The 27775-nt window shown below is 49.0% G+C and overlaps 1 protein-coding gene across 9 annotated transcripts in view; it reads right to left on the reverse strand.

The window, feature by feature from the left end:
* Rgs3 (regulator of G protein signaling 3) overlaps positions 1–27775 on the reverse strand; it is a 118869-nt gene that overhangs the window by 73994 nt on the left and 17100 nt on the right. For 6 of the 9 annotated variants that reach the window (XM_035439858.1, XM_035439856.1, XM_035439855.1 and 3 more), the window contains exons 1-5: positions 10093–10146; positions 5842–5923; positions 4661–4766; positions 3773–4124; positions 3371–3410 (exon numbers count right to left, since the gene is read on the reverse strand). In XM_035439858.1, the coding sequence (XP_035295749.1) occupies positions 3371–3410; positions 3773–4124; positions 4661–4766; positions 5842–5923; positions 10093–10146 (634 nt within the window). Of the gene's footprint in view, positions 1–3370; positions 3411–3772; positions 4125–4660; positions 4767–5841; positions 5924–10092; positions 10147–12455; positions 12512–13022; positions 13114–14165; positions 14227–21871; positions 21941–22942; positions 23038–24015; positions 24075–26996; positions 27048–27775 lie in introns of those variants that run through there. The other 3 variants (XM_035439857.1, XM_035439859.1, XM_027400308.2) reach the window with 1 other exon arrangement.

The following is a 27775-nucleotide window of genomic DNA, read 5'->3' on the forward strand; positions in this document are numbered from 1 at the left end:
GTCTGGTGGCAGCACTCAAACCACTACAACTCAAACCACTTCCTGCCTATTCAAGGGTGGCTTAGATAGTACAAAGAACAGGTACCCAGATGGGGACAGGAGGCACAGAGGCAAGGAAGAAGTACCCCAGCTTCTCCTATGACCTGGCCCCAGGGCTTGAGATGTTGTTTGTGCAGCAGCTTGGCCTTCCACTGTGCAGCTGTGCAACACATAGCAGGCTCCTTCCCTATTTGAGACAGTTCTCTGTTTTGAAGCAGAGACCATATACCTTCCTGTCTTGCCTGGTCCAGGAAGTCAGGTAGAAACTCACTAAAATACCCTAATAGAAATGGGGCTTAGAGGGCCAGGCTGGTATGTGATTACTGGACGGATGATCTCCAACACTAAGCCAGCCATCAGTGGTAGCATGTCAAGAGAAGGCCACCAGGCCTGGAATCATGCCACGAGTGAGGTCACAGAATAGTCTGAAAGTAGACAGGCAGAGTTGACACAACACAGGCTGGATCAGAGAAGCAGGGTCTGAGGCCAACCAGACCAAATCAAAGGAAGGACACAGTACACAGTGGAGAAATCTAGGTGCTGGGCTCTAAATTGAGACTTACAAGAGCTTTGTTTTCTTTCTAGGCCCAGCTGCCCAGGGCTGTCAAAGAATCTTCACCTTAGACTTCAATAGTCACAAATTGCTAATTTGTGACTGACACATCTCTCTGCTTCCAGAGAGGAGGGGACAGCATAGTCCCATTTTCCAGATAAGAAAACCAAGGCTTAGAGTGCTTGGGCGAGCTGCCCAAGGTCATTCAGCTGGTAAATGACACCAGGCAGGACCAGCCCTATCTAGGTGGCAGCCACTCCCTAAAGCTACACTGCCACTCCCCTCTGGAGACATGGGACAAGGAATGTGGCTCTCTGGAACTGATTTCCCAAGTTTTCCTTTTTTAGAACAATCTAGACTGCAGCCCAGTTGCTGAGCTCCATGAAGGCAAACTTCCACCTGTCACCTCTTGTGATGATGTCTGGCCTAAACCCTGTATCATCTCCTTTTCCTCTAGCACCTGCTTCACTGACCAAACAGTAATTACACGGCTTTGCTCCCAGCTTCCGAGGCGAGCCCTGGCAGTCCTCTGGCTCTGGCAGTGGTGAATCTGAGGTCATTCTGCCTTCACAGGACAGGGGTTCTGGGGCATATGCCGACTACAGCCAGTTAGGCAGTCTAGGCCCCAGAAAGGCCTCAGACCCTGTTCAAGGCAAGATGTTTTAAGTTTTCCCTGTCCCTGTTATTCGAGGCAGGATGGCTGAGATCTCCCTCCTGAAAGGCCACCTCCTGGCAGACTAGAGGAATCAAAGGCACCCTGGTGACAGCCCTAAACTCTGAACTCAGGACTGGGGTCTGTAAAGAATTAAGGCGTGAGAATGGGTGAAGATTATCTTTTGATACTAAAAGGATCACTGTGCTGAAACAGAAATGAAATAAAGTCAAGATCTTGATACAGGGGCTTGGAAGATGGATCAATTGGTAAAGTAGTTGCTGCACTAATCAGGTGGACCTGAGTCTAATTCCTAATGCCCAGGTGAAAAGCTAGGCATGGTGGCATGTGCATGTAGTCCCAGAGCTGAGGATCTCTAGGGCTCACTGGCTGGCCAGTCCAGCTCAATCAGCAGTTCGGGTCCTTGTAACAGAGCCTGTCTCAATAAAATAAGGTTGACAGCTCCTGGGTTTGACCTCTGGTCTTCACATGCATGTGCACACACACACACACACACACACACACACACACACACACACACGCACGCACGCACGCACGCACGCACGCACGCACGCACGCACACACATATAAGCATGCACACACACACACACACACACACACACACACACACACACACACACACGATTTTGACAGAAGGAATTCAAAACACTGCCACTGTTATTAACACCACCATCTCCTTCTGTTCCTTACTTGTTCCCCCCCCCACCGAGGAAGGAACCTTCTTGGCATTGTATTTTCAGAGAGGAGTAAAAACACAGACACAGATTGGGACCGACCACATGGGCATCTCTGGAGCTTTGTGGGAAAGGGTCAAAGAGCTCCCGGCCCACGTGCCAGCACCCACACAGGTGACACATCTCTCCAGGTCCCTTCCTCAGTGACTTGCCTTTAAAACTATACTGGCAACTGCAGTCATTCTCTTTAGTTACTCTGCCAAAGTTCCTTCAAGTTTCTATTGCCTGACAGGCCCTGGATCTCATGCGGAGCCCACAGAAATAGACCAAGCCCAGCCCTGCCCCTAATAAAGTCGCCATTTAGCAGTGACATATTTCCTCCACCCTAATGTGCCCACTAAAAGCTTTTAGACACTTACTGTTGAATCACTATCGGGATCCTCCCCAGGAGGAGCACAGCTTCTTTTCCGGCAGGCAAAGGCCAACTGCCCACAGGCCCCAGCAGGGAGAAGGGGGTGCCTTCCATCAGCAGCCCTGAGCCTGATGGGAGCCTCCTCTCCCCCAAAGGCCCAAGTACCCACTTTAAGAATCATCTTCTTATCACTAATGGAGGGAAGCAGCACAGAAAGAAATCTGAGAGAAGATGGGAAAGGCCACTCTCAAGGAAGAAGGTCCAGGGTGTCCTGTAGGCACTGAGGAAAGGTTCAATAGCACTCAAGGTGGGCCTCACAGGCCACACAGCAAGGCTGGCCTCAACCTTCCAGACCAGTTGGACTTTGGATTAGGGCTCTGCGGCAGGTGCATGAGGGCCTAAGGGCAGCCCCCATGGGCTCCTGCTTTACGCCAACTTCAATTTCTGGCCAGAATGTGCAGACCAATGGAGAAGAATGGATTAAACAACAGAGATATCTGCGGGGCTCAGAGATGGCTCTTCTGTACCATCTTTCAGCATGCAGGCAACTACACACAACTGTTTCTCCATAGAATCCTCCAGACAGGCCCCTGCACAGGAAGCTCTGATGCTATTTTCTAGGTGAAATGAGGAGACTCGAGTCCCACAGTGCAGATCCAACCTCAGGCCTCACAGCTCGACATTCCAGGACTGCTTTCCATTCAGGTTCAAGCATGGTGTCTACAGCCCCTAACAGGTATGGTTGCTTAGCAACACTGGATAACAGCCAAAAGATACTAAGCACCTGTCTCTTGGATGGTTCTCACAGATTCCCCCTCTGCCACCTCAGTTCTGACTTTTAGGAAAGGCGCAGTCATTCAGTGAGAGAAAGAAAGTACCAGGAGGATATGGGGTCTGTGTCAATGTGCTGGGTCACCCCAATTCAATCAGAAAGGCCTCTGAACTCAGAGCAGGAAGTTGAGCTCCCAACCTCAGCTGTCTCCCCAGGCTGAGAGGGCTTAGCACAGTGGACATCTCACCTTCAGGGATGGCATCCTCCTGATACACAGGCCGCAGCAACTGCAAGGGAAAGACAAGAGACCCAGCTTCAATCACAAGAATGGGGCAGAGCAATCTAACAGGTGACTGCACACAGGCCTGGGGGATAGAAAATGTCATAGGGCACAGGGGAAACTCAGTGGTTCTCTTAAGGGGCAGAGGTGGAATAGAGCTGAAAGAGGCTTCATGCACCATGAAACTATGGCCCTTTGAGAGACCTCAGCTTCCTTCACAGCAGCTTATTCCAAAGTGCATTCCATGGACCACAGGGATGGTGAGACTACCATATCATAGAGGTCTTTTCACATTCCAATTTTCTGTTTTGGAGACATTCTTAGCCTACCACAGGGACCCAGTGCCCTTCCACATCCAGCTATCCATACCTGGCTTCCAGGATTCAGCGGGGCCAGGATGATATAGTTGGGGTCGGTGGTGGTGGTAGCCCTAGATAGAGCAGGCAGGGTGTGCTGGCCGCTGCGCTTGCCCACCTCGGTGTAGCGTTCCCAGCCACCAAGCAGCAGCCCATCTGAGCTGTCACACACCAGGTGGCAGCTGTGGCGCTGCTCAGGACGGGATGGTGCCCCATGGGTACAGTTCTTCTCTCTCTTGTTAGGGGGTGACAAGAGGTCATGTGTGGACTTGCAGGAGGCCCGTCGCAAAACTCCACCATCTGGCCCTGGCTTGATCTGGGGGACCACGCGCCACACGAGCAGGATGATCTCACTAGGACAGCTCCTAGAAATTTCAGAGAGGAGTTCAGACTTGGGGAGCCCAGAGTCAATGAGCATAGGAAGCCTGCAGGGCAGAGAGCAAGTGAAGAAAGCCAAGTAGGAGCAAGCAAATGCAATTTTCATGGAGTCATTATGGAAGCGGAAGAAAGGGAACCATTAGGGTGTTACCCCACAGAGTCAAAGAGCTCAGCCATTTTACAGAATAAACTTCAAATTGTGCAGTTGAAACATCTGCACTGTCTACACATCCTTAAACAAAGGGTTCGGCCATTCAGTAGAATAATTAGCTGACGTGGAACCAGCCCCCTGGAACCATGGCAGGAACCACGGGGTCGGTTCAGAGTCTTTCCTGCTGCTTGCTGCGGGATCAACATTCATCTGAGCCTGAACCTTCATTTCCAGGCCAAGAAACGGATCCCTGAGGAGTGATGTAAATCACTCACAGCTGGGCAGAGAGCAGAACGAGCAGAGCAGAGCAAGGCAGTGTGCCCAGGGATGGGTGGGGAAGATATGCCATCTGCCGCCCACTGCCCCCGTCACCGGATCTCGTGTGCCAGCTCCACACATTTCCAGTGCTCCACAGGCCTCTCATTCAGTTGTAGCACTGTGTCCAGCTGCTGCAGGCCTGCCCTCTCTGCTGGGCCCCCTGCAAGGACAAAAAAAAAAAAAAAAAACAGTGAGAGACCACTGAGGGGCAAGGATTGCCCCTTGTCTCTCTGTTGCTCTGAGAACTAGGTGGCTGTCGAAGGCAGTACCCTTTGCCACCTTCTCCTCTCACCCTAGCTACACCTCCACCCCTACCACTATCCCTCTTTAAGGGTCTCCTAGAACAGTAAGGAAGTGGTATCATTTTGGTGGTGGAAGTGTGTGTGTGTGTGTGTGTGTGTGTGTGTGTGTGTGTGTGTGTGTGTGTGTGTGTGATGTGGGAGGGAGCAGGGGAGATGGAGGGACAAAGAAGATATGTGCACATGCATATAGAAGCCAGAGGACAACCTCTATACAACAAGTGTCTTTCCTCAGGCAGTGTCTCTGTCTCTCTGTCTCTCTTTTAAGACAGAGTCTCTCATTGGCCTGGGACCCATTAACTAGGCTACTCCAGTAAGTCCCAACCATCCTCCTTTCTCTGCCTTCTCAGTAGTATAATTACAAACATAAGCTACTGTTCCTGGCTTTTTTTTTTTTTTTTTTTTGCATAGGTTCCACCTATGCTTATTTTCTCACCTCTGCTTATTTTCTTTATTGCTTTTTGTTTGTTTTTGCTTGAACGTGTTTTGTTTTGTTTTGGTGAGAGGCAGAGTCTCACGATATAGGCGAGGCTAGCTTTGAACTTCCAGTATCTCATTCCAGAATCCTCCTGCGTGCAGGGGCTACAGGTAGGCACTACCACCCCCAGCTAGGAATGTCCACTTCTAAGTGTTAAGTGGGCTTGCAAATAGGATGAGCATTCATTAGTCATCACAATTCAAGTTTAGTTCCTCTTCAGAAACCTCCAGGAATCAAAATATAACACCTATCTTCATTTTGATAAAACAAACAAACAAAATCATGGGTCTATTTTCATAAACTTCAGATTCATCTGTGGGTCATTTAAAAATATTATTCTTTTCCTTTTGAAAACCCAGGCCCTGATCCGGTGTGAGGCCCCTTCCAGCTCCGAATACTCTGCAAAGACCAGCTGTCTGGTGGGAGGGGAGGGCTGGCATCCTGTGCCATTCACTTACCAGAATCCACAGCCTGGACTCGGACCGGAGAGTCACAGCAGATGGTGAAACCAAAGCCTTCTTTGCCCCTCCGGATAGTGATCTAGGACACAGCCCTGCCCAATTACTCCAGAGTTTTGAACCTGGGAAACCTCTAAGCCCCACCCAGAGCCACCTTCTTCTCCACAGGAACCAGACCTGAGAAAGAGCCAGCAGCCTCTCTCTGTTCCTATCTGAGACCCAGCATCTGAACTGACTTGTGGGTCAAGCAAACTGCTGAGAGCTCAAGCAGAGGGAAGAATGAATGGGGTCTGGAAACAGGATAAACCTTGCCCCTTGTGGTCCTAACACCTCAGCTCTTTACCCAAGAGCTGTCTGGAGGTGTACCTCTTCTCCTGCTGAAGACCGGCTGCCTGCCTCCCTCCCAGCTTCCTTTCCCACAGAGGTCTTGGGATCTTGGCCCAGGGTTTGCCTTGTACTAGAGACCCACAATTAAAGCCAAGCAGGTGGCCATCCTCCCAAAGCACCAGGGAGGGAAAACAGGACATACTCTCTCAGCCTATGACCAAGTGTCAGGGGAAGAGTGCTGGAGTTCACGGGCACAGGCAGGCTTGAGCAGAGCCTCCCAGCAGCCAGTCAGAGAGTTCCCAAGAGAGGAGGTAAGCACAAGCACAGGCAAGGCCTCCTGGATAAACCAGCACTAGCCACAGGCTTCATTCTGCCTTCATAGGGCTATGTGCATGGGAGGGTCATGGAAGTTCCATCTAGACCCTTCCATCTAGATGCTCTTTGCAGACCAACACTCTAATCCAACTCCTGCTGTGTGCACTGCTGAAGTACATGGGACAGGGGCCCCTGGGGGCTGGCACTTGGTCTCTGGCTACTAGAGAGGACAAGCCCACACAAATCTCTCCAAAGAAAAGTAGGCCATGACAAGCAACAGAAGACAAAATAGAACTGTACAGCAATCAGGCCTGTGTGACCCCAGACACCACACCTGTGCGTGGCAGGAATTCAGCAAAAGCTTTGTCTGTTAGGGTGCTGACACGCATCTCACCTAAAGAATGTTTACATCTGTGGCTTTGAAAATGGCTTAGTTCAGTGGCTCTCAACTTTTGGAATGCTTCAACCCCTTAATACAGTTCCTCATGTTATGGTGACCTCCCAATCATAAAATTAGTTTCATTGCTACTTCATAACTGTAATTTTGCTACTGTTATGAATTGTAATGTGAATATCTGATATGCAGGATATCTGATATGTGACCCCTGTGAAAGGGTCATTCGACTTTGTAAAGGGGTCTCGACCTACTGGTTAAGAACAGCTGGTTTAGCAGTACTAGCACACCAGTTCTAATCCCAGTATCCATGTCAGGTGTCTCACAATCACCTGTAACTCCAGCTGGGGGTGGGGGGTCCAACTCCTCTGGCCTTCATATACACATACCCATGCACACATATAAACATAATTAAAAAAACTTTTAAAACAAAATCTTCAAAAATCAAAAAGGATGATTCTGTATCCAGCATGGCCCACAGGCTCATTCAGATGATCAGATCAGAAAATGGCCTCAGAGGGAGTCCCAAGATATCCCTAGGAGAGGGCAAGAGCAGGGTGGCTCCCAACAAGGCATAAGAGATGATGTCCTGGTCAGGAAGAGGAAGAAAACAGTTCAGCAAGCCTGGGTTGGGTGAAAGGAACCAACAGCCTTGTGCAGAGTCTGCTGTCCCTTAGGGCTGGGCACCTGATTGTACCCCAAGGCCAGGCACAGCGAAGGGGAGCGGGCAGGAGCCCAGGGTGACCAAAGGTCCCCGAGGCTCTGCTTCCCACCAGTCCTGGGCCTGGATTCAAAGCAAGTTTGTAAAACAGGAAATCTGACAGACAAGGGGGAGGGAGAGGGGGCAGGAAAATACCCTGTTCCCATAAGAATTCTGGGAAAACACACAGCTAAGACAGGAAGAGAAGGAAAAAGTGGGAAGAAAGCTAAACAAAGCCACGAGTGAATGTGGAGTGATGGTAGAACAAGAGATCTCTCATTGCCCGGCCAGCAGAGGCCCAGAGAAGACAGCAGGAACCACTGTGTGGGACTAACAGGGAACTTTCACCCCACCCTCCATGCCACACAGGCACGCTCCCAGCCCTGCCCCAAGCCTACACCACAGGATGCTGAGGATGACCTCTCCTTTCTGGAGGGCGAACCCCAGCTCCCTGCTCTGAAGATGAATGTGTTTCCACATTCTGATGCTCTGGTCCAAGCGGGGACAGGAGCCTCTTTACCTCCCTGAGTGCCACCCAGACAACAATCCCACCCTGTTGGCAAGCAAAGGAGCGTCAGGAGAAGGGATATAAAGAAAGGAAATCAATGCCTGGTTTTATGGGAGGAGCGGACTGTAATGGAGGCCATCATGCCTTCTAGGCATGCAGAGGGTAGTATCCAAAGAGTCTGTCCACCACTACAGCCCAAGGATACTGTGTCAGCAAGCCCATTTTACAGAGAAAGTAATCAAGGCCCAAAGGGAAGGAATGCTCCCCCACCCCTCCTCTCTGACCTTGGGCTCAAGGAGGGAGACAGTCCCCTCCTGACTCTGGGACCTCAGCAGGCCCTGACAGGTGTCCTTCCCAGCATGATTCTTTCTCTTGCCTGTGTCTCAGCCATGTCAGCACCCGCCCCTAGTTGCTGGAGTTCTGTCACACCTGAACTCATGTCCCTAGCTGCCAGCGTTGATTGACCACTCCCTGGAGGTGAGCAGCAGACACAAGCCAAGCACTTTATAGGAGTTGTCCTTTCACGCCCATAGGCTTATCTCTATTTCACTAGTCCTATTTTAGGGACAAAGGACTGTGAACTGCTCAAGAGAGGCAGCTAAAGGGGACTGAGTCAGACTAGAGCTCTGGTCCCATGGAAAGTTTACTATGCTCAATTCTGCCCCCAGCCTCTAATGCAGGAGCCATCCTACTCTGAGTTCGGAGCTGTGGGTCCAGTCCATGTGTGCATCAGGTCCTACTCTGACCACCAGCACACCCCAGTCCTCTGGCCCCTTGGCCCAAGGGCACCTGGGATTTCACTACCTTCCCTCTGGTGCTTACTCTGCCCGAGCACCTAACTGCTCTTGCCACGGGAACTGCTCTGTCCAGCTGCATAGGTTGGGACAAGCAGGGCAGGACCTGAAAGCAGGGGAAGGCTAGGAGGAACATCTGGATACCCGAGTGACAGAGGCAGGTGCAGGGGACCCTGTGGACATCTCCCTGTGACCTACACACTAAGAAGTTGGGGCCTAGATTCTAATGAGGGCCTTCTCTGTGTTTTAACAGTCAGAAAATCTGTGTGCTCCTTCCAAGCTTGGACACTACCCAAATCTGGCTATCTTTTACTTTTATACCCAACCCATACCTATTTTATAAGAAAGAAAATCCTAGCTGGGTGGTGGTGGCTCATGCTTTAAATCCCAGCACTAAGGGGGCAGAGGCAGGCAGATCTCTGAGTTCAAGGACAGCCAGGACTACACAGAGAAACCCTGTCTCAGAAAGAAAGAAAGGAAGAAAGAAAGGAAGAAAGGAAGGAAGGAAGGAAGAAAGAAAGAAAGAAAGAAAGAAAGAAAGAAAGAAAGGAAGGAAGAAAACAAACCTAGTTCTAGTAGAGTCTTAGGGGTGACTGTTACCATCACTCCCGACTCTGCCCACCTCCTAGCCCAGAAGCTAAGAGGCAGACTCAGTGAAGTTGGACTCTAAAACCACGGGAATGTGGAGTCACTTCAAAGCAGCAAGGAGGAAAACATATACATACACAGAATATCCCATCTCACACAGAAGCACATATCAGTACACACAAGGGACAAAATGGGTATGGCTGCCCACCAGAAACAGGAAAGTCAGCAATACTGTAGCTCTCCGGAATCATTCAACACCATAGCCCAAAAACCATTGGCAATCTCAGAACTGAAATGCCTTTTAAAAATAAACAAATACAAAAAAAAAAAATCACCTCCTCCCCAGATGATAGAAGCAAAAAATCAGTTAAATCATCTCATCAAGGATGCCAGCCAATGGTTAGGACACACAGAACCTGCCTTGGCTGCCTGTTAACACGGGGGCGTTAGGTAGCAGGCAAGGCCATGGGTCCAGCCCCTGCCTCGAACCTCCCTCCACATCAAAATGTGCCTGGTGGAAACAGGAGGAGGCACTGTAGGCATTGTAGAGAGAGAGTCTATATGGATGAGCCCCCATCCCTGACTCCCCAAATCACACGGGACCCCAGGGGAATCAGGCACCCACCTGCCGGTAGCGGCGTTCTGAGCACACCTTGCAGAGCCCATTGAAGCGGTTCATGGCTGCGGGTCCTGCCTCAGCTGCTTCCCCATGAAAACCCAGCTCTCCCCCCAGCAGCGGGAGCCCGCACTGCGCCCGTCAGCCTGGCATGACCGCCCTGGGAAGCCCGTCCCACAGAAGAATGGCAGGAAATCACCTCTCACCTCCCCAAGCCCTGTCTGCGCTGTGTGCCTCTGCAGATAAGCCCGAAGGCTTCCTGAAACCTCAGAATGACAAGGAAGAGGGAGAGTTTTATATTAAAATTCCTGTCAACTAGTTAGTATTCCTCGGGCCTGGCGGGGAGAGGGCGCCTTTGTTCTGGCTGCATTCTCTGTCCTGGGCCACTCAGTGAGTCCAGTGTTCTCACAAACACCCCTCACTGCCTGCCGGAGGGAAACTCAAGCAGAAAGCACGGCGCTGTTCCGTACAGCACACCTCCCTGCAAATCCCAGGGTCCCCAGGAGCAAATCCAGTGGACTAACCCAGTGGGGACAATCTGGCATGCCCTAAGCACTGTGCCCAAGTCAGGGAACACAAAACATCTGGAGACTGATGGGCACTCAGGATCTACTGCAAAGTCAGCTTCTTCATTCACAGAAGTGGTCTGTGTAGAGGGGCTGATGGCACACAGATGTGCAAGTGGGTTCCTAGCCATGGGGCACCAGCCTCCACATCTCAACAACAAGGAAATGGAGGCTGAGAGAGGCTACAGTTGAATACCAGGTTAGAACCAAGTGCCCTCAGTCCCAGGTCTTGTGAGTGGCATAGAATAGACCCAGCACCCCCTGCCCTCCTAGGACCCCCTGGAAAAGCCCACCAACTCACTCATGTTGTTAGAACAGAGGCAGTCACTTGGTTTGGTTGCCAAATGATCATGGGCAGGTGACCTACATCTCTAAGTCCCACAAATGAAGGACTTGAATAAGTGCCCTCCTGTTTTCCCAAACCTCTGCCAATCATTGTCTCTGCTGAGCACTATGGGCATCTTCAGGGTGTATAGGCCCCCAAATCCAATGTACTTGAGAACAGTGTCCTTAGGGACATGGGGCAGTATGCAGAATCTAGCACAAAGTAGGTCTTTCACAAGCCACCTGCAATGCTGATGTCAGTAATTCCCACATATTACCAGAGTCCCTCCATAGTCACTACCCCATCACAGAGAGCGGGCAGAAGATTTCTGGAAACTAACCCTGAAGCTAGAGGAAGCTTTTAAATTCCTTGTAAAGCCACAGAAAACACATCTGGCAAGTTACCCTAGCTCTAGAATGGGAGCTGAACATTTGTACAAAGCAAACCAAAATGACCTAACGTGAAATAGAAGTTGTGGTTCAGTTCCTCTGGCCAGCTTGCTACAGCCAAGTGTTCAGAAGCCCCAGGCAGCAAGCTGCTACTATGCTGGGCAGTGATGTTCTGAACAGTACATTCCACAAGGGCCGGGATCCATATAGGTGTAACCACCCCACAGTGTATGAGGGAATAGATGAGTACAGTCAATGAAGAGGTTTCCTAGATGGCAACACATCTATAGGTAAGAGCTCAAGGAGCATGCCAACGCCATGCATGCCTTCTCCACGCTCTAGAGACAGTACCACATAGTGCACACCCTTTTCAGAGGCACTGTCGACCTCTTGTTAGCTGTGTGGCCACAGTGACATGACACCCATTGATTTGTATATCTCCTTATCTGTAAGGTTGGGTGATGACAACCACCTCACAGAGGTGATGAGAGTTAGATCACAATAGCACCTAAGTGGGTAATTGATCCCTGGGAGTTTGAGTTTCCTTCTTCTAGTTAAAGAAAACCATGAGTCAACATGACAGGTTCTCCAAAGAGCTTGAATGAAATTTGGACAATTCTTCCAAATCCCAGTATGATGTTCTTCTCCAGATTCAAATCTGGTAGGAAGCCAGGAACCATAACTTTCAGATTCAGAGTCACGGCTACTACCCAGCCCCAGCAAGCCTGACCTATGAAGATGACACAGCCATGGTTCTAGGAGAAACAGAGGTTTGGGGACCTGGGGGAAGGCAGAATTCTGTTTCTAGAGGTCAAAGAAATCTGAAAGATCCAGCCACCTGTGTGGCTCTCTCCCACCCTTGCAAAGGTCATGAATAACTACATACAGGTCAATGACACACCTTTCCAATGACACACCTTGGGAAAGTTAAGAATCCTCCTTCTCAACGCATAACTTGCTAAGTTCCAAACACCAAATGCTGCCCTCTTTCACAGTCACTTCTTGGATCAAGAGGTTGACAAAAAGGGGACCAAAGACCCTGGAGCCATGCTCAGGTTCCACCAGCCCCAGCCAAGGACTGTCCCCACCTACCTGGAGTTTCTCCCCACCCTCAGGGTCCTCATCTCCTGGCATTCTCAACAGCATGTCTGGAAGGTGATAGAGCTGAGTCAGAAGATTCCTACTGACATGAGGGCCCATGCACAAACCAGCCAGAGGTGAGAGTATCAGGGCCATTCCTGGCTTCCAGGATAGAAGGATGCCAAGGCTCAGAGCAAACAGGCTCGGGAGCCAGGGCTGTGAGGGAAACAACAGGACTGAGGGGGCATGAAACCCAAGCCCTGAGCCTCAGACTCATGGCAGGCCCTAAATCCATGCCTGCACAAGTGGGGCCCCCAAGTTCAGCAAGGTATCACGGGATGAGACAAAGAGCCTGGGAAGGGGACCCTTGGGAAGTAATGCCACTTCTGTGAGTGAGGCAGGGGACTGATCTGTGTGAAGCCAGGTGGCACAAACTTTGAGAAAAGCCCATCATATGCTAATGATGTCCTGGGCAGAGGGTAGTCTGCGGTCCTATAAGCACTAGCAAGAAGTCCCAGGGAGGCAAAGACCCATGCTTCATTCATTAAGGGTTGGGAGCTTCAAGGGACTTGTACATACCTGTCAGGGGCCGGAGCCGCCGCCTAGCCACTTTGAGGTGCTTTGTCCGGCCCAGGTCCTCCCCTAGCAGATAATACCAGCCACTGATCTCCTGTTGTGAGAGAAGGAATGATATGATTAGACCAAAAAGGCAGAGGGAACAGGCCAAGGTACCACTAACTCCTCAAAAATAAAACACAAACAACTAAAACTGCAACTGGACATCATTCCTGAGACGCAGATGGTCCAGCCTCCCTGCCCCAAGGCTACCACCTACACCAAGAAGCCTTCCCTGATGCTCTGGACAGAAATGGTCCTCTCTTAACCCTGGAGAACTATGGACTTCCTCCCGCCTCCCGCCTCCCGCCAGGCTCTTTGACATACCTAACACTGAGCCTGGTAAACAGTAGGTGCTTGTTAAATATTTGTTTACAGAATAAAAAGGAAAGAGTGAAGAGCAGCGGAGAGGCGACAAAAGTAGATACTCCAGACCTCTGTGCAGTCTCCATGAGCAGCAACTTCTCTCAGTCCTCAGAAAAAATGGAAGCCAAGGCTGTAGCCAGGAGGTCCAAAGGACCACCACACAGCCATCTTGTGACTTCATTCCAGGACGCAAAGCGTAGTGGCAGGGACACAAGACAGGCCGCAAGGACATATTCAAGATGTGGGAGAAGTGCACCCAGCCCTACTCAGAGCTTCCAGTTTGGGGCTGCAGTGCCTACTAAGGGCAGGTGAGTGATAGCGACCCAAAGGAAGGGTCCTCTCAGCCCGTGTCCTCACCCAGCCTGAGAGGGATGGCATCAATTCCAGTGCTACCCTCTCCTGTATCCAGATCAAACTGACCCTTGTAGAGGGGCACCAAGGGTCCCCGTTCCCCTCACCAAGAGCAGATTAGGAATACCTATGTCCCATGTGACTTGCCAAAATATTTCATGGCATCCTGGAATCTACCAGACTCGGCACTTTCCAGGGAGTCTAAGGGCTGCCAAACTGTGCTCTAGAAGGAGACTCAAACCCTTAGCCAGCCCAGTGACAAACAACAGCTGCCTATAAGTTAGGCTACCAATGTCAGAGAGCAACTCAACCCAAGCATTTCCAGGGTCAGTATGACTATACCAGTAAACCTAGGCGGGCTATTGCTCCAGAAACTTTCTGTGAACTCACCTTGTCCGGAGTCAAGAGGGACCTCACCCCAAAACTCATGCAACCGATGAGTGCAGGCTGCCTAAAAGAGAAGAGAGTGAGTCCCCTGCTGTCTGTTCAAGGAAGTCTTCTGTCAAATGTTCCACAGTCTACATGTGGATTCCAAGGGCACCTCCCACTTAGTGAGGTGGGCGGAGGAGTTATACTCAGTTTCCAGAGGAAGACACAAGCGTGGTTGATCCCCTTCCCAGGGTCACAGAATAGTTAGTAGTGGGCTCTGAGGGAACCTGGGCATCGTAGGCCTGGGCAGAAGCTGCACTCTCCGATGCTGCAGGCGCACAGGACTACCATGAGTGTCCTAGTGCTGGGTAGGTGCAGAGGCTTGTCCCTGTCAGAGACTCTTAGCCACCACCTCAGCTGGGGACAGACAGTAAAAGGAAAGCTTTGGGATCTCAGTTCACATAGCTTTGCCTCACATCCAAGCAGGACCTTAGCAACTCTCAGATGGCTGGAGACCAAGTTCCAAACATACCCAACACAACACAAAAGTCACAATGACCCACAATAACCCGTCTGACTCAACTGTCAATGGGACAGACAAGCATGAACCAAGGTCAGGCCTCATACATTGTCGGACTAGGATTAGGGGTAAAGTTCAAACTGGGCTTCTTGGTTAACAGGAATTCAAAGTGCCTAGAGAAATGTCCAACCAACAGGAACTTATTAACAGCTTTTAATAATGATATCATTGATCCATGCTAGCTAATGAAATGCCAAAGCTTTCTACTGTCACAGAAAGAACCTGTACAAAGCTGCAGTTTCATGGGAAACAGAACCACAAAAGACAATGGCTGTGTCTGGTAGGTGGGATTGTTAGTGATTTTGTTTTCAAATCTTCACAGGAATAGTTGTTGCTTTTGCAATGGGGGGTATGGTGTATAAACGTATTTTTAAGTACATCTATTGTACAGCTTTCTACTTGACCCTGATACTTGAGCATTTTGTGAGTTTTGGTTTTGTTTTGGTTTTCTTCAGTCTTCTCTTTCTGCAGCTCCCAACTCAAGATTTCTTTGTAGATGGGTTTAATTACTATCTAGAAACGTCACGCATATTTAGATTGGAGCATAACACTGTCAGCCCAATTTTCACTATCTGTAGGACCCAACATAGATGAAGGATTTGATCTGTCCTGGAGGGGACAGTGTTAAAGCAAAGATGGAAGTAGTAAATTCCCTGCAGATGTGCCTCCCAGGAGGCTGGTCTACAGGGGCCAGGCCCGGGAGGTAACTCTGAACAACACAGCATCAAAGGGCTGCCCAAAAACCTGCCTGATATTTGAGCTATAGAACTCCTGCCTAAATCCAAGCACAGTTGATTCAAGGCAAGGTCTGGGCACTAGAGCCTGGAGAAAGTTCTCCAGGGATTCTGCAAGGCACCCACCCATGGTCAAGCAGAGGTCGAGAAGCCTCCACAAATACATATTGTTTGGATTCTCCGGAAAGGGTGGCAGCTTGCCATCTCATATTTGTAAGCACAACAAAACTAGCCTCTCTCAGGCAGCCAAGCCAAGTGAGGGACAGGACACAGAGTGCTGCAGACTGGTTCTCAACACTGGCCACTGCCTGCCTATCCATGTTCTAAACCACAGCCACAAGACGGGGGGCCTCGGAGTTCATCCAGCTCTCCCTCTGTCCATGGCATTGACTGGCTACTTCTCCAGCTATGGTTCATGGGTTCCTCCTCCTCCCTGTCCCTTCCTAGCGTTATTAAATTGCTCAAGGAAGGTAATCCAGTCACCCTAATAAAACATCCCTCCACCTTCCTACCCCACTGCTTTGAACAAATATTCTTCCCCCCTGGATAGGAGCCAGAGTGACACTAGCAAGCTAGACTGCCACAAGCAACACGAGGACAGCCTTTAGAGGCTCTAGCAACATGCTCCTAGCAAGTTTGTTTTTCTCATCAGCACATTTGGGAGAGCCTTGGCTGAGGTGATGCACACTCTGCACTCATGCTGGCCACCGCTGTAGACTTCCCCATCTCCAGGTTGGGGCTTTAGTTGTAATAAACACTGCCTCTCCCTACTCTGCTGTAAGTGGAATTTTTATTCCCTGGTGCTTAAAGAATGCTAAATGGTTAATAGCCTCCCTTGAGCTTTGCTTCCTGCTAAGGGGCCTCCAGTGATTTCATGATCATTCAGGCAGAGTAAATTGTCACAATTAATGTCCACAAGAAGGAACCTCTCTCTGAGTGTTCTTCAATTAGCTACTTCTGAAGGCTGCTTTTGAAAACCCTTTGGAGGAAGAACTGCTTATATAAGCAGCCTGGGCAAATGACAAGGTACGAGCCAGCTTACCAACTTGAGCCCATGCAGGAGAGGCTGGCAATTTCCCTCTGTGAAGAGGCTCTGGAACCACGCCTTGGTCACTGCTGACTGCCAAGGCTTCAGCTCCAGGCTTCTACACTCGGCGAAGGCTTGACAAATGGGGGAATCCATCATGCCCATGGTTGGCAGGCACTGGGCAAGGAGCCCCAGTATTAAGGAAACAAGACAAATAGGCAGGAATTTAAATAGCAGTTCAAGACAGCAATACAGGGCCTGGCACAAGATGGAGTGAGATTGACAGATGAACGGTGCAGGCAACAAATTGTGAAGGTGCAAGAAGCAGCCAGGGCTGGGAGACTCAACAGGAGTTCTAATGAGCACAGCCAGAGAGAATGAGAGGAAAAGTATATCAGAGAGGGGACCAACCAGTGCAGAGAGAGGGGACCAACCAGTGCAGAAATGAGGGACCAATCAGCACAGAAACGGGGACCAACCAGCACAGAAACGGGGACCAACCAGTACAGAGAGGGGAACCAACCATTGCAGAGGTTCAGAGGTGACTTTATGGAGCACATGGCAGAACAGGGCTCAGCTTACTGCAAGATGAGACACATTACATTTTTGGGAAATCACATTAATTTGCTCATTCAAGAGCCTTGGACTACTTTGTATCACATGGTTATATAATTTAATCTTTATTTCTAGTTTGATACCTTAAATTGAGTACGTTTTTCTATTCACTTTTTTATTTGGGCTAAGTACCCATTACTGGTCATAAACTTTCTGATGTTAGGCCACTATACTCGGCACGAAGATCCTGTTTGTAAAAGGTCTAGAGGAGAGGCTATCCCTAGAGTACTGAGGGTGGTGCCTGCCACACGGCAAAGAAACCTTCCATATATGCAGCTCCTGTTATCATAGAAGATCCCATTCTTTAATTATACATATACAACTTTAAAAAAATCTATTAATATTCTTCTACATCAGTCTTTCATACCGACGAGTCAAATGTCTGTCTTTCAGAGGAACAATTACATTTTTTCTCCAAAGTTGTTCTCTGGCTACAAGTTCAGAAAGTACTTTAAATGCTGTTAGACACTTCAGTTTGCCTTTCTGCTTATTATCCAGTGGGACTTCCAAACAGTTTAGCTCAGTGTTCAAAGTGCCCGAGGAAATAGATGATTATTATTATCTGAGTGTGATTACTCAGTCTCTATGGTTCTGTTTCTTTAGAAATTGTCATATATATATATATATATATATATATATATATATGTGTGTGTGTGTGTGTGTGTGTGTGTGTGTGTGTTGTATATATATAATATATAGATATTACTGATAAGACATGAAAATGTGTGAGGTTTGCTTGAAAACCATCCACTGGAGGAGGGGCAAGTGGGTGGGGCAGAGAGAAAGAAGATCAGCCACATGCTGATAACAGATGAATTGGGGCTCTGTATTTCTGGGGGTTGATATCTGCCTTCTGGCTTTGCATATCTTTGAAAAGGTCTATAGTTTTGTTTCTTAGCTTATCAAGCTATTTTATGACAGTAGCTATAATTTTTAATACTCACAGAACTTTGAAATAGAAAAAAAGCTTTATAGATGACTGCATTTTACAGACAAAGCAACTGAGGCACAGAGCTGGGGAAAGGCTGGCCCATAGCGTCACAGCCAGTGAGAGTGGCTCTCCTTCACATGCTCACTGTTTCTCCTCAGCTCCTGCCAAGAAGCTGGCGTATGCTGAAATCAACAGCTCCTCTTCCTGGTTGCCGAGTGTGTGTGTGTGTGTGTGTGTGTGTGTGTACATGCACACACACACACATAGGTCAGAGGACCATGTCAGGGGCCCTGCTCTGTCCATCTCTGCCTTAACCCCTCAGGACAAGGTTTCTCAGTGAAGTTAGAGCTAGTCAGGCAACTAGAAAACCCCAATAATCTTCAGGTCTCTGACCACCACCATGCTGGGATTACAGGCTTGTGTGCTGCCACGCTTGACTTCTTACATCTGTGCTGGGGATTCAAACTCAGGTTCTCATGATTGCACAGCAAGTGTTCTCACCCATGGAGCCCTCTCCCCAGTCCCACCAGAACTCCTTGGTGCATCCTGTCTCTAGTAGGAATCTACAGCCACCACTGGAAGGATCTTTCCTTCTTGTTGCCTACAGGTTTTAGAATGTGCCTACTACACATTTGACTGGGTGGTTTATTCAAAGCTACACTACATGTGTTGAAACATCTTGAGGTTGGTGGAGCAAGCCACTGAAAAGGAAGGAGAATGGCTTTGAAGTCCTTTGTCCCCGCAGAAGGTAAGCCAGTGCACTGGGATGTGACTACAAGCACAAACTTGCTTTCTGACTGCCTGGATCTGCAGCTGGTTTTTTCTTTGGTTAAGTTAGTTACATAAGCTTTCTGTGCCTGTTTCCTTGCCCATAAAAGCAGAGTGAGGATTAAATTAGATAAGGCATGCCATGGGCTTAAAGTTCACATAGAATAAATGCTTGTTAAGTACCAGCTGTTATATAACCTCAAGGTCTTACACCTTCATAGGCCTTTAAGGAGAACAACAATCATAATTCTTACCCCTCCAAACCTGCGTTAAATGAGATGATGTATGGGAAATACTTTGTAATGGAGAACAGTTTAGTAAACTTTCCTCCCACCTTCCATGATGGTCTTTCACAGAGATAAGTTGTATATCTGTCTTTCAGGGAAACACAATTTGATTTGGGAGCATTCAGCAGAGCCTGTGTTTCCTGCAGTTGCTGTTTGTCTGCTCCAGCTCAGAGGTCTCTCGTCGATAAAGAGGAGCCAGCTGAGAATGCACAGAGGCTGAAAACAGCCAGCATGGTGCTGACGGCCTTGGCCTCCATGGGAGCCATCTGCTCTGCAGGCAGGCCTGCCTGAGCCTGCTCCAGCCCTCTTGAGCTTAGGGCTGGGACTCTGACCACGAGGTTGGCTGTGTTTTATTTAATAAAGAATCTCACTTTCCCAAAATAGGCAACTAGTGGAGACAGTGCCCTGATCAGGCAGCCTCGCTGGGGGCTGACTCACTTTCCCCAGCCTCACTTTCTCTTCCAAAAATGTGACCCGTGTTGCCGGCTCCTCTGGCAGCTCTGCCTGCCTGCTTTTCATGGAAGGCTCGGCTCCAGCCCTCACCTCCACCAGGAGCTTGTGGAGTGTCCCTCTGCTTCTCTGACACTCCTCTGAGCTCCTTTAGGGCTTCTAATGCAATTTACTGACCCTTCAAAGACAGGGTCTGACACTCAGTGCATCCTGGGTGGTCCATCTCATCCTTTCCATGCAGACACTACTCTCTCACTGGTGCTCTAGACGCCAGCATCTCTTCTTCTGCTTCACACACTGCTGGTGGCACCACCAACCATATCTGCCCCTTCCCCTGTTCTCACAGCTAAGTACCTCATTCAAATGTTGTTCCCATCAATTCTTACTTTCACTTCCCAAAGGCCTTCCCAAATCTTAGATCTACTGCATCTGTCTGTCACTCTCTTGCCAGTGTCCTTCAGGTGTGTCCCAGTAGCCAAACAGCATACCAAACACCAAACTGTCTTCATCAGTTCACCATGGGGCCTTGATTAAGTGTATACCTCCAGGTTCTGCTCATGGAGATGTAGGTTTAGCTATCTGATGTGGTGCCTGGGAACCTGTGTTCTGTGATGTCCAAGCAGGGCTGAGGACAACCAGCACTAAAGAGGAACACCCTTCTCTAGAGGACCTATGGATCCACCTGGCTGAGCCTCCACCAACTCCATCTCATCTCTGTTGAAGGCCTACTTTGCACCTGACCCTCCCCAAATGCCAGTGAGTCCTCAGACACTGCCTCACTTCACAAACCCACCCTCTCCACTCCATTGTTTTGGGCCAGGAGGCAATACAACGATAAGGACAGAACTTAGATCCAACTGTCTGTCTTCCCAGCTCTACTATTCACTGTTTGGGTGACCCTGAGTAAGGTCTAATCTCCCTGAGGCTTGGTCACCTCTTCTGGAAACTTAGCACAAACTACACAAATAAGAAAAATGCATTCTTGGCTGGACTCAACTCAGCAGCCCACAAACGAGTTACCTGTTATCGGTGTGATACCCCCTCCCCACACCCTTAAGCCTCTCTCACCGCCCCTCCAGAGAGCTGCATGAGTGCCCAGCACCTAGAATGTAGAGCTTCACGCTGTGATGAAAAGCAGGTTCCATCAAAACAAAAACTCTTCATTCTCAAAGTTAAATGGGACCTCTAAAAGAGCATAGTAGCTAATGGGATTTGTGTTTCCAAGAAGAATTCAGGGGTTAGGGACGTAGTTCAATGGCAGAATATTTGCCTAGTATGTACAAGGCCCTAGGTTCAATCTCCAACATGGTACATACACAAAAAGTACTCAACCCCAAAACACTTTCTAGGTCTAGGCTGGAGAGCTGAGCTGATTTTCATTCACATGGGCCCCTTTTCAGTTCTTTCAGCTCTATTCTATCCTTGCTGGACGAGGGTTATTGGCTATCAGGTCTCCTAGCTTCATATATTGCCTTTGTGAAGTGAGCCCCACACCGCTCCTGCCCAGTTGACCTTAGAAGGTAAGTGCTTGCCCGGGCATTCCTTAGCAGCCAATCCTCACACTTGCCCACTGCACCTCTACCCCATGCTGTAACATCTGCCTCTCATTTCACAACCACAGCTGCCTCCTTTGCCTCCCACCACCCACAAGATCAGTCTGTTTGGATTCCCCCCACAACACTTCTGCACACCTAAACCGGGCCTCCTCATGATAGCCCAAGGCTGCCACAACTACCCTGCTTCCTCATTGCTTTCTGCTCTTTACTCATGCCATGCTTGTCCCAGAATGCCCCTTCCTTCTCTCCTTATCTTGCTATTACTCTCTGCCCAGCTTCAAAACCCCACTTTTCCCATAAAGCCCTCCCAGTCACCTTCCCACACTTACTCTCTTTTTTATTCAACCCATTCTATTTTGTGAGGTTAGTATTCATTATGTATGCATGTAGTGGGTCCAGTGGTGAATCAGAGCAAAGTAGGCCCAGTGAAAACAGTGCACAGAGTCCTATGGAGCTGGGTTTTGAGTGTATGCTGTCACGGTGCCTACTGTCCCTTCCTGGGACAGTGCAGAGCAGAGTCTCGGTGTATGCTAGTTAGCATCCCTGGGAGCTTAAGCCTTGCCTTTTGATACCAAGATCTCAGCAAATGTTCACTCACAATGGTGTCTTGGCCTCCCCTTCACCATCACTTCCATTTGATAGTGGCCTAAGGGCGCCAAACTCCACAGCTCCACATAGTCACAGCCACCTATTTATCCCGAAGGCATTTATCCCTATACTTCATGCTGGAACCCCTAACCCAGAGAAGGTTTTCAGTCCAGCTCAGTGGGTCTCCTCACCTGGTCTCACTGGCCTTGTTCCACACCGTCACCAAAAGACGCTTCTGATCACCTTCCTCTGGGATAGGACTAGGAGGCAAAACAGACCATCAGAGAGTTAGGAGGGCCCAACTCTATCTAGGCCAGGCTCACAGAGCTGGTCATGATTACGACAGCTGAGAAGGAATCTACAACCAGCTAAATATAGTGCCATAGTGTGGGAGATGAGTCCTCTCACATGTATAGTAGCGTGTATACTACATGGTTAGGACCATAAAGGGGGCTGGGACACACCAGTATGAAACAATCCTGTGTTGTAAACACACAGAGAGACACACGCCCACATGAACGAAGACATCTGACAAGGCATATCTGTGTAGGGAGGAGGGCTCTGAGTATTTTCTATTTTCTTTTTTCTTTTTTTGTTCACCTCTATTGTCCAAATTTGCATAATATGCAAAATTATGTCATGAAGTGGGGAGAAAATCAAAATATGATTCTGCCAGGAAAAGACTAAATGTCCATCACCTTGCCATTGGCCCCAGAGTGCCGAGATGAGCGAAAGAAATAATAGTAATAACAAGAACAGCAGCTCCCACTCTGATGGGCATGGCCACTTGTTCCACTTAAGAGTCCCCAGCTCCCTGGGTGGGAACTATTATTAACTCCATACCACAAATGAGGAAGCTGGGGCTCAGGGAGGTTAATGAGTTTAAATAAAAAAAAGGGGGGGGGATGAACAGGTAATTCCGCCCCTCAGCTCAGAAAATTCCTTCTCTTGAAGGTGAAAACTTGGCCAGAGGCACAGTGGGAAACTGGCTACTCTTGGGAGAAGGGGGCTGCCAGCCCTAGCGACCAGCGACCAGCGACCTAGCGACCAGTTAGAAGCAGCCAAGTGATGTTATTGCTGCATGCCTTTCTGCTGGGCCCAGGCCAGGGATGCAAGGACACCGGGAATGAGAAAACAAAGACATCCTTCAGAAGCCGCTGTTTTTCTGCTTAGATCTGTGTCTAGATCTGGCAAACAGAGATCTACCCAGACAAAGCCTCCCTGCCTCTCCCCTCCTGGGCTGAGCTGCTCTCAACTCTTACAAGAAGAAGCGCTCGTGGAAAGCTGGGTCTCTGCAGTCCAGAATGGTCTGTGTCTTCTGACAGCACTGCTGGTCATCTTCCGGGATCAAAGAAATCTTGAGTGGAGAAAGTGAAAACATTAGGCGATCACAGAGCGGCATCATCATCTAAGCCCCACAGCTAGCTCTGCATGGCTCCAAACTAAAAGCTTCCCAGGGCTCTTCAAAACAGCTTGTGAAGAGGACAGAGAGAGTCCCCATCACAAGCAAGGAGCCTGGGGCCATTGCGATGGACACCAGGACAGGCAGTCATGGTGGTGGTACCAAGAAGGCACCAATAGGTTGGCTGGAGATAGGGTACAACTGTATCTTCTCTACTCTTGTTTCAACTAGGAAGGTTTCCCCAAAGCCAAAAGCCTCCTCCCTGCTAAGTCCCCAGGAACCTCTGGGCCTTCTGTTGCCTCCCCAGGAAGCCCCAAGGCCATGTTTTCACTATAGGACTCTTCTTCCCCTGCCCCAGGCATCCAGCCTGTTCCTGTCAAGCCTTTCTCAAGCTCTTGGCAGGAAGGGCTTCAGGAAGTAAAGGGAAGAGAGCATCAGGCCTGCACCTGGCATCTTTGCTGCAGTACTCTGGGATGTCCCTGGCCTTTGGCTTCCTGTATCCTTTCCCCTGTGGTCCTCTGAATTCACTGCAAGGGTCTAACCCAGAAACATCTTCCAGCCTTCAGATTTACCCCTTCCACTCTCCTGCCCAGGCCTGACTGTTCTGCCTCAGTTTGGTAGGTTCGGGATGAAGAGGCTGCTGTCCACAAGAAAGCTTGTGTATCTGTCACCAGCATGGTCACAGTGCCCACTATGTGGATCACCAAGATTCCTTTTAAGAGTCTAGCTCTTGTCCAAAGCCCTAGGGAACAAGTCAGTCAAAAAGCAAGGGTCTAGGCCAGCACAGGGCCTCATAAAGGACCAGGGACCCAGTGGATGAGGTGCTAGCCACTACCTCAGGCCCCAGACCCACGGGTGTGCTTGGACCTTGAGATTCCACTCCAGGACACAGTTCCTCAGGACCCCACACCAGCCTCTAGTCCCATCAGATACCTTCACATAGGGATCACAGATGCCAGGCTCTTTGCTCATCAGACCTTTGCCTTCTATAACTAAGAGAGAATTGAAAGGTTAGGGTGATTAAGTGGGGATATATACACAGCACAGGCATACACTCACTAATGGAAAGATATGGAAATACAAGGCATATCTGTGGGCAGCAGGACTCTGACCCTTAATCCTGGTCCCTCGGTTGACATGCTAACAGTTGTTACTCCATCTCTGCCTAGTGTATTGCCACTCTCCCACCCCTGTGCTCTGGAAGCTCCCTCACCGTGCTCCAGCCTGGAGTGCATTACATTCCCCAAGTCTTATAGCCAGAGGGGAACTTACAATGTATTCAGTCCAAGCCATCACTGAGTGGGGGAAATGTGGCTGCCAGGAGGACCCAAAGATATAAGAACCACAGAATCATGTGTAGAATCACAGAACAAAGAATGGCAGTTAGATTAGAACCTAGGTCTCTTGACTCATAGTCCAGTGCTCTCTCTACCTTTCAAGACAGCTGCCAAGAATGGGAACCCAAGCTGCATGGGGCACAGTGGTAAGCAATGGGCAGTGTCACAGAATGGTCACAAGCTCGTAATCCAGAGGCAGGCAGACCACACATGAAGCCAGCTGCACCATGCACTAACCATGTGTACTAGAGAAAGTAACTTCGGCTTTCTCAGACGGAGTGCTCCATTTCTCCAAGTATTATTGATGATATTCACTCACATAATACTTGTACTTTTAAAATGTTTTTAAAGTGCTCAATGGCCAATAGGAAACTGATGCACAAAATGTTTGCTAACTAAAGATAATGAATAAGGGCTGGGGTGTGGCTCAGTTAGTATTTATCTAAAGTGTTTAGTATGTATGAGGCCCATGATTCAATCTCCAGCACAATCAATAGAACAGAAAATAATAATAATAATAATAATAATAATAATAATAATAATGATAATGATAGATAGATAGATAGATAGATAGATAGATAGATAGATAGATAGATAGATAGATAGATAGGAATGCTCACCATAAATATAAGAATGGCTCACTTGCCTAATGTCCACAGCAATCAGGCAATAGGTCTAATGGAACACACATCTCTTGTTTTCTTTTGCCTTTGGTTTGGTCAGGCCCTGGGTTTGGCTCACACAGAGCCCCAGTAGTCTGGGGCATGAGGCCTGGGAAGCCAGGCTGGAAGGGATGAAGAGCTGAGGCTGGGGGAGAGCCAAAGCAAACTACACAGGACAAATGGTGTGGCAGGGGCCAAGATGCATTTTGCAAAAACTGTTTGCACAGCTGGAGAGAGACCCTGGCAGGCCCGGAACACCCCTCTTTCGGTCCTTGGGAACTTCACATTGGGCCCCTTAAGGCCAGGAGCAAAGGACCTCAGGCGCCTGCTGTTCTCTGTTCTGTATCCTAGCTACTGTTCCCCAAGAGTATATTCCTCCCCTCTAGGGTGTGGCTTTCCCGGGCAGGATCCAGCCAGGCCTGGTGACCTCCTGGGTCTTCCTGACTATGATGGCAGTAAGGTAGCCCTGAGCACACCCTCACTGCACTCCTATCATGGAGGAGAGACCAAATTCACAGTGGCACAGTATGGACCCAAAACAGGGAGCAACAAACAGCCCCTGGAGTTGGGTAAGGACAAGGGGTCACTCCTGGGGGTGGAGCAAATCCAACCTTCCTTCCTGAGGCTCCCTGGTGTCCTGGGTAGGCACAGTAGTTCTTGCAAAATCAGAGGGAGGAAAGGTTCATTTGGAGAGGGAGTTCAACAAAAGAGGAAGGTTACTGTAGACACAGGAACCGTAGTTCCTGTGCCAAGGCAGAGAGCACTGACAAGCTGGGCATATTCCTGAGGAGTGGGGCACACTGTAGATAGAGTGGGGACGGAGAGTATCTTGCACAAGAGCCAGGGAGCCTAGAGAGACAGGTGGGGCCTTCCAAGCTAAGCTGAAGAGTTCAGACATCAAAGGGCCACATCAGAAGCTTAGAAATACAGCCGGGCGTTGGTGGTGAACACCTTTAATCCCAGCACTCGGGAGGCAGAGGCAGGCAGATATCTGTGAGTTCAAGGCCAGCCTGGTCTCCAGAGCAAGTGCCAGGATAGGCTCCAAAGCTACACAGAGAAACCCTGTCTCGAAAAAAACAAAAAACAAACAAGAAGAAGAAGAAGAAGAAGAAGAAGAAGAAGAAGAAGAAGAAGAAGAAGAAGAAGAAGAAGAAGAAGAAGAAGAAGCTTAGAAATACTCATACCCTGAGGGGAAGGAAGGACAAAAGGATCAAGTGAGCAAGTCAAGTCCTCCCTGGCAACCCACAGCACCACTGAGACACAGGGAGGTGCTTCTCCTTGGTGTCCACAGCCCCTAGCACAGGGGCAACGCTCAACCATTAACTTTGCAGTTTATGGCTTTCCGCTTTATCTTATGGGACACCTCTATTGTGTGCTGGGTGCTTTACCAATATAACTCATTTAATCCTTGAAACAGCTGGTGAATAAGATGGTTGTTATTTCCAGCACTGTATGAGGGGAAAACTGAGTTTGCTCAGGTTTACTTAGTAAGCAAAGCATCAGAGCCAGAACTCGGATTCTAGTGGCTTGGCTCCAAAGGCTATGACCTTAACCATAACATTGTGCTGCCCATCGCTGGGTGAATAAACAAAATAATGAGGATTAAAAAAAAAAAAAAAAAGGCAGCATGGAAGCTAGGAAGGCTTTTCCACAGCCTCTGCTGGGCCTGGCCCAAGTATAACTTTGAGATGTCTACAGATAGCTGCAGCCTACTGAGAATACAGCCCTTGTCGACAAACTCCAGACTTCAGAGTGAGGATAGACACTGGGTCTACAGAAAGTGTCCCAAGTGAGTGGACAAATGGCAGAATGCTATAGGAAAAGATACCATAGTGACACCATGCCCTGTCCAGCTCCAGGCAGGAGGAGACCATCTCCCTTCTCCCTTGGTGATCCTGCACATAGCCATACTCACTGTGTAGCAGCAGAACCCGATCCTTGGCATCAATGGACAGCTTCAGCTGACCTAAGAAACAATAAAAGAAACACCTTTACCTCAGCTCCTTGCCAGGGAAACTGAACAACAGTGGTAAAGGAGCTCTTCTATTCGTGTGACGCCATCCAAAGGCGTGCATAATCTCTGATTGGAAGGGGCCCTCAAAACCACCTGGTTCTGCCTCCTTTCCCTACCAGGAGTCCCTTCTGCAGTGGCTCCAGCCTGATGGATGTCATTCTGATGATGGGGAGCTCATCCTTGCACAGGAAGGCAGCCCAGGCAAACAGTGGATAGTGTACATATTGGCAAAGGGGTAGGACACAAGACACTGTTAGACTCTCCCACAAGGAGGGCCAGTTGCCTTTGCTGGAATATATACTGGAATTTATATGTACATCCCCTCAGTCGGATGCCTGCCTACCAGAGACAAACTACCCATATATGCACAAGTGCCTATACAATCATCTACAACTGTACTGAGGGATGGCATGGATGGTTCTATGCAGCCTGGCATTGGGATATTATTGACAAGGATTTTTTTTTGTTTTTGTTTTTCAGATTACTTTCGTGTGTGTGAGTGTTTTGCCTATATATATATATATATATATATATATATATATATATATATGCATCTTGTGCATGTCTGGTGGCCCCAGAGATCATAAAAAGGCATCTGATCTCCTAAAACTAGAGTTGGGGATGGTTGTGAGACACAATGTGGGTGCTGGGAACCGAATCCAGGTCCTCTGAAAGAACAG

This window comes from Cricetulus griseus, chromosome 2 (genome assembly GCF_003668045.3).
Source record: "Cricetulus griseus strain 17A/GY chromosome 2, alternate assembly CriGri-PICRH-1.0, whole genome shotgun sequence".
In the NCBI taxonomy this organism is placed as follows: Eukaryota; Metazoa; Chordata; class Mammalia; order Rodentia; family Cricetidae; genus Cricetulus; species Cricetulus griseus.